This window comes from Vulpes vulpes, chromosome 11, assembly GCF_048418805.1.
Source record: "Vulpes vulpes isolate BD-2025 chromosome 11, VulVul3, whole genome shotgun sequence".
Lineage (NCBI taxonomy): Eukaryota > Metazoa > Chordata > Mammalia > Carnivora > Canidae > Vulpes > Vulpes vulpes.
In genome coordinates this window covers 80,201,860-80,214,263 of record NC_132790.1, presented here as the reverse complement: position 1 = coordinate 80,214,263, position 12,404 = coordinate 80,201,860, and the positions used below count along the sequence as shown (strand labels likewise).

At 35.9% G+C, this 12,404-nt stretch overlaps 1 protein-coding gene across 5 annotated transcripts in view; it reads left to right on the top strand.

Annotated features, from left to right (window-relative positions):
* Positions 1-12,404, top strand: part of ACAD11 (acyl-CoA dehydrogenase family member 11) — a 106,248-nt gene that overhangs the window by 14,757 nt on the left and 79,087 nt on the right. For all 5 annotated transcript variants that reach the window (XM_072726864.1, XM_026015442.2, XM_026015443.2 and 2 more), the window contains 2 exons: positions 11,632-11,773; positions 12,131-12,252. In XM_072726864.1, coding sequence (XP_072582965.1) covers positions 11,632-11,773; positions 12,131-12,252 — 264 coding nt within the window. The remainder of the gene's footprint in view (positions 1-11,631; positions 11,774-12,130; positions 12,253-12,404) is intronic.

Sequence of the window (12,404 nt, the reverse complement as noted above, 5' to 3'; positions counted from 1 at the left end):
TAGATAAGCAGAATATTAAATAGTTGAAAAAGCCATTATTTTAAAAAAGAAACAACTGGTAGAGGCAGATTTCTGACATATATTATTATCTTTTAATGTATTAGAATTATATGGTATCTTGTAAAATGTCTTCTTTATATATATCCAAAAACCCATAATTAATAGTTAAATAAAATTTTTTTTAGTTAAATAAAATTTTTTTTAGTTAAATAAAATTTAATCAATTTCTGCCTCCTATAAATATTGTAGCTATTTTTTTTTTAATTAACATGTGGTTGGCAGAGTACAAGTCAACTACTATTTATTCATTGCCAGCTATTTGCTCTAAAAGATAAAGTTGGAAAGGAAGTACAGCGCTTAATGAGCTCAAAATACAAGTGGAGAGGAAAAAGAAATTAGCTCACTGCAGTGAACCATATATACCCAAGTGTTGAAGTATGCCATACAAAGTGAACTTTAAGAGAAGTCAGAGGGAAAGATACACTGTAGACTGGCACTGAAAGCTGTGAAATATTAAATTTTAATTTTAGTTAATAGTTTATCTTTTCCACCTCATATTTTATCTTTTTTTATTTTTTAAATGTCCCCTTTATTTATTCAGTGTGGGGGTCAAACTCATGACCCCAAGATCAAGAATCACATGCTGTACCTACTGAGCCAGCCAGGTACCCCCCTCCACCTCCTTTTTTTAGATTTAAGAATTAAATGGGAAAATTAGGGTATGTTTCTTCTTTTTTTTTTAATAATTTTCTTTTTTTTCAAAGATTTCTGTTTATTTGATAGAGTGTGAGAGAGAGTGCCAACACAAGTAGGGCAGAAGGGCAGAGGGAGAGGGAGAAGCATACTCCCCTCTGAGCAGGGAACCTGATGCAGGGCTCCATCCCAGGACCCCAGGATCATGACCTACGCCAAAGGCAGATACTTGACTTAGCCACCCAGGCACCCTGAGTATGTTTCTTTTTTTGTGTGTGAGGGAAAATTAAGAGTATGTTTCTTTTTGTATGAAGGCATTCCTCAAATTGAAAAATGAGTCCTTGGACTATAGCAAGCTGAATATGTGTATGTATGTATGTATGTGCTTAACTGTTTACATCCCTATGGATATGATTGAAAGCTTATTATTTTTTCTTGGAGAATAAGGATTACATTTATTTATTTTATTTTTACCTTTGCCTCGAGTCTATATAGTAGATGCTCAGTAAATGGGGATCTGCTAGACTGTAACCTCCTTTAAAGCAGTAAGTGTAGCATTTATGTAGCAGGTGGTTACATGTTTCTGAATTAATCTAAGTTGAAAGAATTGATTTTATTAATCACTATTTCTATATCATATATTTGTGCTTAATTTTTATTCTCTAACAGTGTGACCTTAGAGCAAATAATTTAACCTTTCTCTGTGCCTCAGTTTTTATATTAATTTGTTTTTATTGATGTGTAATTGACAAATCATATTAGTTTAGGTGTTCAACATAATGATTTGATACTTGCATATGCTATGAAATAGTAACCTCAATAAGTATCGTTTCCCCTTTCACCCTATGATGTTACATAATGTACTATACAATGTTATAGACTCTAGTCACCGGGGTGTATGTTGATCCCCTTATGGCTGAATTTTGTACCTCTTGACCCTCTTCTCCCATTTCACTCACATCATATCCCCCCTCTTACCTCTGGCAGCCACCAGTCTGCTCTCTTCATATATGAGTTTGGTTATATTTGTTTTGTTTGTTCATTTGTTTTTTAGAGGCCACATATAAGTGAAATCATATAGTATTAGTCTTCCTCTGTCTGACTTATTACACTTAGCATTATACCTTCAAGGTCTGCTCATGTTGTCACAAATGGCAAGATTTCACTCTTTTTATGGCTGAATAATATTCTGTTGTACATATCCCACATCTTTATCCATCCATCCATCCATCCATCCATCCACTCTTCCATCAAAGGATGCTTTGGTTATTTTAGCATCTTGGCCACTGTGAACAGTATGCAATAAACATAGGGGCATATGTCTTTTCTGACTAATTTTTTTAAATTTTCTTAATATAAATATACAGAAGTAGAATTGCTGTATCATATGATAGTTCTTTTCAATTTTTGAAGAAACCCCATACTGTTTTTTTGTAGTGCTACACCAATCTAGAGTCCCACCAATGATGCACAGAAGTCCCCTTTTTTCCCACATCCTCACCAGCACTTGTTATTTTCTGTCTTCTTGAAAGTAGCCATTATGACAGGTATGAAATAATGCCTCATTATCTTATATCATCATTCTGATGTTAAGAATTTTTTTCATGTGACTGCTGGTCATCTGTATGTCTTCTTTGGAAAAATTTCTATTTAGAATTTCTACCTATTTTTTAATCAGATTATTTTTATTGAGTTATATGAGTTCTTTTATCTATTTTGGCTATTAATCCCTTATTGGATATATGATTTGCAAATACTTTGTCCCATTCAGGAGGTTGCCTTTCTATTTTATTGATGGTTTCCTTTGCTATGCAGAAGGTTTTTAGTTTGACGTAGTCCTATTTGTTTATATTTGCTTTCATTGCCATTGCCTTGGCAATCAGTTACAAAAAATACTGCCAAGAGTAATGTCAAGTAGCCTACTGCCTATGTTTTCTTCTAGGAACTTTGTGGTTTTTGGTCTTGTGTTCAAGGCTTTAATCCAGTTTGAGTTAATTTATGTATGGTGTAAGATGGTGTTATGGTTTCATTCTTTAACATGTGGCTGTCCAATTTTCTCAATACCATTTATTAAAGAGACCATCTTTTCTCCATTGTATATTCTTGACTCCTTTGTCATAAATTAATCGACCATATACGCGTGAGGTTTTTTTTTCCTGGGCTCTTTATTCTGTTTCATTTATTTTTGTATCTGTTTTTGTGCCAATACTGGTTTGATTATTATAGCATTATAATTTGAAATAGGAAGTGTGATGCTTCCAGCTTTATTCTTTTTCAAGATTGCTTTGACTCTTTGGGATCTTATGTTGTTCCATACAAGTTTTAGGATTCTTTGTTCTACTTCTGCATTGAATCTATCGATTGCTTTGGATAATATGGATATTTTCACAATATTCTTAAAATCCATGAGCACGGAATATCTTTCCATTTGATTGTACATCCTTCAATTTATTTCATCAATGTCTTATAACTTTCATTGCACAGGTCTTTTACTCATTTGGTGAAATTTATTCCTGGGTATTTTATTCTTTTTGGTGCAGTTGTAACTGTAATTTCCTTAATTTCTCTTTCTGATAGTATGTTGTTATAATATAAAAACATAACATTGTTATGTGTTGATTTTGTATCCTGCAACTTTACCGAATTTGTTTATCCTATTAGGTTTTTTGGTGAAGTCTTATAGCATTTTCTATATATAAAATTCTGTTCAAAAATAATGACAGTTTCACTTCTTCTTTTCCAATTTAGATGCTTTTTAATTTCTTTTTCTTGCCTTATTGCCCTGGACTTCCAATTGCTAGGATTTCCAATACTGTGTTGAATATAAATGGCAAGAGTGGGCATCCTTGTCTTGTTCCTAATTTTTAAAGAAAAAGTTTTCAGCTTTTCACCATTGAATATGATGTTTGCAGTAGGCTTATTATATTGAGATGCATTCACCGTAATAGCTTTGTTGAAAGTTTTTATAAATGGATGTCACACTTTGTCAAGTGTTTTTTTCTAGATCTACTTAGATGATCAAATGATCATTTTCTTAATGTGGTGTATGACATTTATTTATTTGCAGGTGTTGAACCATCCTTGCATCCCTGGAATAAATCCCACTTGATCATAGTATATGGCCTTTTAAATGTATTATTGAATTTGGTTTGCTAGTATTTTGTTGAGGATTTTTGCATCTATTTCATCAGGGATATTGGCATGTATCTGCATTTCCTTAAGGTTTTTTTCTGGGGTTTTATCTTGTTCTCTTGTTTGGAACATATTCCTTTTTCCTCATTTTGCTTGATTCTCTCTCTCTTTGTTACTTCTTTTTTTAAAGATTTGTTTATTGGGGTGCCTGGGTGGCTCAGTAATTTAGCATCTGCCTTTGGCTCAGGGTGTGATTCTGGGGTCCTGGGATCAAGTCCCACAGAGGCTCCCCAGAGGGAGCCGCTTCTCCCTCTATCTGTGTTTCTGCCTCTCTCTGTGTGTCTTTCATGAATAAATAAATAAAATCTTTAAAAAAAAGAGAGAGAGAGAGAAAAGACAAGCATAAAAAAATAAACATTTGTTTATTTGAGAGAGACTCCCTCTATCTGTGTTTCTGCCTCTCTCTGTGTGTCTTTCATGAATAAATAAATAAAATCTTTAAAAAAAGAGAGAGAGAGAGAAAAGACAAGCATAAAAAAATAAACATTTGTTTATTTGAGAGAGACTGTGGGGGGAGGGGCAGGGGGAGAGTGAGAGAGAAAATCTCAAGCAGACTCCCACTGAGCATGGAGCCTGACACAGGGCTTGATCTCACCACCCTGAGATCATGACTTAAGCCAGAATCAAGAGTCAGATACTTAATTGACTGAGCCACCCAGGCACCACTGTCTTTGTTTTTATGTATTAAGCACAACTGCTGTCTCTCCCAATCTTAAAGGAGTGGTCACAGGAAAATGGGATGTGTTTCAGTCTTCTGTTTATGCAGTGTCCTGGGGGTAACAGCCTGCCAAGGACTGCCTCTATGATTACGTCAGCCCCAAGGAGCCCAGAAATGGAAGCACCCTGGCCACCAGAGTGAGCATTCAAGGAATATCCCTTGTGTGAACAACTTTGGCAGGGCCATAAAGGAAGGATGGACCAGGACAATACCATCCACTGGATTTACTTATGGAATGAGGCCTCGTGGAAGCATCCAGCTGGGTAGTCCTCTTGCTGAGTTCAGTGAGGAAGGGCCATGTGGTAGCACAGGGGCAGGGCAAACAGCACTAGCAAGGTAGAGGGACAGTGCAAAAATGGCACCTGCCACTCCAGCAGATGGTGTAAGATTAAGCTAATGAATCTCCTTCATATAAGATCTAAGTTTTTTTCTTTTTTTTTAATATTTTATTTATTTATTCATGAGAGACTCTCTGTGAGAGGCAGAGACATAGGTCCTGCAGGACTGGATCCCAGGACCCCTTGATTCAAAGGGAGATGCTCAACCACTGGGCCACCCAGGTGCCCCAGGTCTAAGTTCTTTTCAACATCCCATTTTTGATGAATCCCAAGATGGACAAATCTATACATTGAGAGTGGAGTCTCAGTTTCGTAGAGTCTTGGTTCTCCTGAATATGAACCATACTGGTTTTCAAAGCCAGACATTTTGGGGGCTCATCTCTGGTGCAGATCCTAAGGATGAGAATACCTGATGTGAAGCTTGACCCCCTTACCCCTCAGAGATATAGTTCATATTTATTAGATCCCTCCTGCTTTGGGTTGCCACATTGGAGGGTAGGATTTTTGGTGACACTATGTCTCTGCCTCACCTACCCATCTTGATGTGATCTCTTTTTTTTTAAGATTTTATTTTTAAGTTATCTCCACACCCAACATGGAGTTTGAACTCAGGACCCCAAGATCAAGGGGTGCATTCTCTACTGACTGAGCCATCCAGGCACCCTTGATGTAGCCTTTCTATCCTTTATTGTGGAAGAGCTGTTCAGGTAGCTTTTGGGTCTTTTTCAGACAAAGTTGTTCTATATGAAGCTGAAGATTTGATGTATCTGTGGAAAGAGTTGAGGTCAGGATCTTCTTATGTTACCGCTTGAACCACTCATTTTAACTTTATATTTTAAAATAATTATAGACTCCTAAGCAGTTGTGAAAATAGCACAGAGGGTCATGTATACCTATCATCCAATTCCCCAAATGGATCTTACACTGATATAGTATATTATCAAAGCCGGGAAACTGACATGGTGTGCCTTTTAAATTGGATAAAGAGGTACCAAAATTTCAGGATTTATTGAAAAGCTAAAATGAAGTAATCAATATGGAGCAAGTAACTGGTACCTGACATGGCTCTGCTGAACTTGTTTCAATTCTCTTCTTCTTTTTCCTTTTTTCCTCTATTTTGCTTTTTTCTGAGATTGCCTATCAAGCTCTATTTTTCAGACAACTATCAAGGTAGATGCAAATATTTCATAATATGCACTAAAACTTAAACAGTGATTGTTGGGGATCAGATTATAGGAGACTTCTAAGTTGTACATTTCTGTAATGAGTAAGCTTTGAGGTTTTATCATTTTGTGTTTTTTTCAAAGAATAGCGTGTTTTATTCTTATTATTAGAAACACAAGAAAGAAGACAAAAACAAACTTAAATGATCAACCTCCCAGGAATGTGTGTGGTAAGCCAGTAAAGGATTACTAAAGGGTATGGCAAAACCAGAGCACATTACTCAGTTTTGTAATCCATATTTTCCAGTTACTTGTACATAAAGTATTTGAAGCATGTTTGAGCGAGTATTTCTGTAGTACAACATGCTACGGCAGTGATTAAAAGAAATCCAGCTTTTCTGAAAAATACTGTTAATTTTCTAAATATAAATCTTAACCATCTGGCAGAGAAATGCTTAAGGAATTTAATGTGTATTTCAACTTGAAAAACAAAAATATTTAATTAGAAACAGATAAACCTAGAGATAACTCATCTGCATTCATTAATTAGTAGTCTGATGTATTTAAGATAACAAATATATGTAATCTGGTTCCTCTGAAGTCCTCTGTCTTGCAGCCTCTTATATATTAACTTATGAAGAAAAAAGGTATGCAAACAAAGCTTGTATTTTTAATGGCTTTTTCTTTTTAATTTCCTTCATTATCTTTTAAATGTTAGTGTAGTTGGGGAGCATCATAGTTATACAATTTAATTTTGTTGCTAGAAAAGCTGTGGCAATTGAATTTTTCTTCAGCACCTTTCTATAACATTTTTTTCTCAGAGAGGGAGGAGGGAGGGGCAGAGGGAGAAAGTGAGAGAAAATCTTAAGCAGGCTCCACATTCAATGGGGAGCCTCACACAGGGCTTGAGATCATGACCTGAGCTAAACTCAAGAGTTGGACGCTTAACCACCTGAGCCACCCAGGTGCCCCTACATTACAGATATTTTTAAAATACTTTTTAGTAGGGACACCTGGATAGTTCTGTCAGTTAAACGTCTGCCTTCAGCTCAGATCATGATCCCAGGATTCTGGGATTGAGCCCAGAGTGGGGCTCCCTACTTAGTGAGGAGCCTGCTTCTTCCCCCCCCCCCCCCGTGCTCGCTCTCTCTCTCTCTCTCTCTCAAATAAATAAAATAAAAAATACAACAATAAAATAAAATGCTCTTTAGTAAATGCTCATTGGTAATAAAGCCAGGTTTTGAACTCCAGCCTACAGACTTGCAACGTTATATAATTTTTTCTGTATTGTACTTCCTCTTCCTCTCTTGGAATTGATCAACTTTAGGGGTGTCTTTGTCTTTGACCACAGCCTCTTTACCTTCTATTTCTCTTGTTTCTTATACTTCCCCTGAGATGCTACAAGCTTGATTACTTTAGAATCCATGAACCCCTGATGACTTACTTTGGCTTCTTATTCTGCCTGGCTCATGTGGGCATGATCAATTGTTTTAAAAACTATTTTCTTTATTGTCAGTTGAATTAATAATTCTTTGACTGTGACAAGTAATATAAAAGTTGTAAAGTTTTCTGACCTTAGATTACTTATTATTCCAGAATCTTCTCACCTTTTGACTTCATAGATTCTCTAATCCTAATTTTGGGTTGTTATATTTTTGCTTCATTATATAGCCATGAATCAGGTTAATGGGGTCTGGGGCACATGTATGTTGCATAATTTCATCTAGGCTGTAACTTCATCTCTTTGTAAAATCTATGGCTTTTTAAAATATTTTTTTCAAATCTTTTCCATTCTTCCCAAACTATCAAGTTGCTTTTCTCACTTAGATTCCCACTCTCAGGGCAGCCCGGGTGGTTCAGCGGTTTAGCACCTCCTTCAGCCCAGGGCCTGATCCTGGAGACCTGGGATCGAGTCCCACATCAGGACCCCTGCATGGAGCCTGCTTCTCCCTCTGCCTGTGTCTCTGCCCCTCTCTCTCTCTCTCTCTCTCTCTGTCTCTCATGAATAAATAAATAAAATCTTTAAAAAAAAAAAAAAAAGATTCCCACTCTCAGTGTATGGTCTTGCCTTCTACTTGACTCACTTTTGTCCTTAGTCACTTTCTACCCCAAGCTATTTTCTGGGGATGACCGGCCCTTTGAAGTCCTCTTGATGTAATTGAAGACATTTCAGCACTTTACACAATATCTCTGTCATGCAGGTTGATGGGTAAGATTTTTCTTAAGCTTCATTGCAGAGAAAAGTTGTCACTCGTAAGTAGCTGATTTGTTTTGAACCTGTATACACTACGGGCATTTTGACTAATCATGCTTCACACTTTATTTTGTCCACTGAAAAACTCCGAGCAGTTTTTATTGTCCATGCTAACAACTATATGTGACCTATGACATTTAACTTGATGTAATAATCTTACCCCTAGTTTCATATTTTTATTTATTTTTAAAGATTTTATTTATTTATTCACGAGAGACAGAGAGAGAAAGAGGCAGAGACACAGACAGAGGGAGAAGCAGGCTCCATGCAGGGAGCCTGACATGGGACTCAATCCCTGGTCTCCAGGATCAGGCCTTGGGCTGAAGGTGGTGTTAAACCTCTGAGCTACCCAGGCTGCCCCAGTTTCATCTTTTTATTTAAAATTCTATTAATATCTTCTTCCCTGCCTTCTTCATCTATTTTTTGTCATGTTAGATTGCATGTGTTTCTTTTGTTTTGTTTTTTTTTAAGATTTTATTTATTCATGATAGATATAGAGAGGCAGAGATGTAGGCAGAGGGAGAAGCAGGCTCACCATGGGGAGCCCATTAAGGGACTCAATCCTGGGACTCTGGGATCATGCCCTGCGCCAAAGGCAGTCCCCTCAACCACTGAGACACCCAGGCATCCCGCATTATATTTCTTTTGTTTTGAAAAGGTAATATATATTCATTTTAATAAAATTCAATAGTATAGAAAACACACATAGAAAAATAAAACTCAGTGTAGAAGATAATCAGCAAAATGAAAAGCTGTTGTGCTGAGATTTCAGAAAAACCATCAGAAGTCATTTTATTAATAAGTTCTTTAGCAGCAAGATGAATTCATAAAGGTTCATTTTCACTACTAGGAGTTAGGCTGAGCTTGTTATATAGCTCTGTACACGAACAGGCATCAATGGTTTTCTGATAAACTATTGCTACTTAATTTACACTAATTGATAGAGTTTGATGAACCATCAACTTTTCTCACTAACCTTTGTTTTATAGCTTTGTGCAATTACCTAAAAAAAGTTTTTAGATATCTTCAAACCTGACTCCAGAGAAGATTCCCAGTTTTCATTGAAAAAAAAGGTGAAATCTATAGCATAAGCAAATGTCTCATCTTCTTTTCTTTGGATGTTAAGAACATAAAGGCAGGGGCTCCTGGATAGCTTAGTTGGTGAAACGTCTGCATTCGGATTAGGTCATGACCCCAGATCCTGGGATCAGGCCCCATGTTGGGCTCCCTGCTCAATGGGAGTCTGCTTCTCTGTCCTGCCTCTCCCCGTTTGTGTCCTCTCTCTCTCTCTCTGTCAAATAAATAAAAACTTTAAAAAAAAAAAAAGAACATAAAAACAAGTAGAGTAATAAAGAGAAAAATATGTCCAATCCTTTTTTTGTTTTCTTAACAAATCTAGCTCATATAGTAATTTAGAGTACAATATAACCACAACAATAAAAGGTCTTATTAAGTCAAATCATGGGGGAGATCATGATCAGTTTGTCCCCTAGTTATAATAGGAATTTTTTTTTTTTTTAGTTTCAGAGGTAGAGTTTAGCAATATAATAGGAAATTTTTGAATGCACACTATACGCTAGGCTCTGTACTTATTCATGGAATGTTGGCCATCTATTATGAGCTAGGAATGTGCTATTATGTGCTAGGCCATCTATTATGTACTAACCCTAGGAACTGGTAAACAAAACAGACATGCTACTTGCCCTCAGTTAATCTTCACAATAACTCTTTGCAAGAGGTACATTATGGCTGAGAAAATTCAACGCTCAGAGAGGTTAACTAGACTGTCCAGAGTTGCACAGCCATTAAATGGTGGAGTTAGGATTTGAATATGAGTCTATCTTGTTCCAAAGTCTTTGTTCTTCCACAAAGTTACAATACCGTGTACAAATGTGCCAGAGGGGTGAGGGAGTGCAAGCATATATACAAAGTTATATAAAAGCATGGAACCAGTAATCCACATTGCCTAAATGAGCCTGCTGTTTTATCTGGTTTGGATAATCTAGTGTAAAATGACTACTGCAGTCTTCTCACTGGCACCCCTACAGTCTGTTCAAAACCCAGCACCCAGAGTGATCCTCCTAAAATACAAACCCTGTCAGGTCATTCCTCTATACAGAAACCTCCAGTGGAGATTTCTCCTCCCTATACCCAATTCCTCCTTCTTTCATACCTAGAAGTAACCATAGACATTGCTATTAGTTTGGTGTAAATCCTTTCAACTTTGAGTACTGGTTTATAACCTTTTTATTTAAACATAAATAGAATCAACTACATGTATTCTGCAAATTGCTTTTCCCTTTGTATTTACAGTTGAATATCCTGTGTTCTTTTTTTTTTTTTTTTTTAAGATTTTATTTATTTGAGAGAGAAAGAAGGCACAAGCAGGGAGAACAAGAAGCTGACCCCCTGCTGAGTAGGAAGCCCAAGGTGGAGCTTGATCCCAGAACCCTGGGATCATGACCTGACCTTAAGGCAGACACTTAATTGACTGAGCCACTTAGGCACCCTGAATGTCCTGTGTTCTTAACATGAAATATATATTCCCTTGATATGTATTGTTATAAAATAGAATGAGGAAAGTTTTCTGTTTTATGAATTCCACATCACATGACTTTTATCATGCTGCTGTATAATTGTGAATTTTATAGTCATAAAACAAATAACATCTTTTATAACAATTATACTTTTATAGCTATAGCATGAAGTAATTCATTTTTAAAAATGCCATTGCTTTGGAGCATCTGGCTAGCTCAGTCGGTAGAGCATGTGACTCTTGATCCTGGGGTCATGAGTTCAAATCCCGTGTTGGGTGTAGAAACTACTTAGACATCTTTAAAAAAAAAGTGCCCAGAAAAATACAGTTGCCATAACAGTGTCATATTTGTTATGCAGTAAGATTTATCAACAGAGCAAACTCTTCTAACTATACATGACATGACATAGATGCTTCAATTATAATTATAGAATTTCTTCTTTACCATAGTAACCCCTCAGTTGAGCAATTTCAACTGCTTTTGCCTCCCGTCATTAATAGAGATATTAGGCTATATAAAGTAAAATGCAGGAGAACTGATGGCCAATAATGGAGCCAGAAGACTTGGCTCTACATATTCAAGGCTAATTAATTATTAGGTAAATTAGATGTTACATTGTAGGTAAAGACTACAAACTATGGCTCAGATTTGCTTTTGATAGGAAATAGGATTTCATTTATTTCCCTGTTTTAGTTTTGTATTAAATATGCTAAAACCTTTTCATTTTTAATTGCAGTCTCGAGTTATAGCTGTATTGGATTGGGAGCTTTCAACCATTGGTCATTCTTTGTCAGACTTAGCTCATCTCTCTCTGTTCTACTTTTGGCCAAGGAGCGTTCCATGGATAAACCAAAATTGTAATTTTCAAGAAAACAAAGGTACAAAACCATTATGTTGCCTAAATTGCTATTAATGTAAAAATATATTTATTCTTCATAATTAAAAGTAAGATTATATTGCAATTTTAGATAAGTAGCTCTTATTTGTTTCTTGAAATGTTTCTAAACAATTTTATTCTTGATTTCTCTGAACAATAGCATTTCACTTTTAGTAATTTATGATAAAATGTAGCCATTTATATACTTCATTCTTTTGGAAATCAACATTCACAACATGTTTGTTATGTGGTTTAATGGTTATTATATTCAGTTTTGTATACATATGCAATATCATTACATTTGAAATAGTCACCATGCTATCTTTATTACATTTCATAGTGTGTATTGTTTTTATAGGGATACCATCAATAGAAGAACTTATTTCAATATATTGCCGCTGCAGGGGAATTAACTCTGTTCTTCCTAACTGGAATTTCTTTCTTGCCCTTGCATATTTTAAAATGGCTGGAATAGCACAGGTAATTGATGGTGAGCAAAATATGTTGTACCATTATTTATTAATGTACTGTTCACAGTATTTTCTGGGCTTCAGGAGTTTTATGTTCTTTGTCCTTAAATCATTTTGATTTTGATAATGATAAATAGCAGACATGGGTAAATATGAATCCAG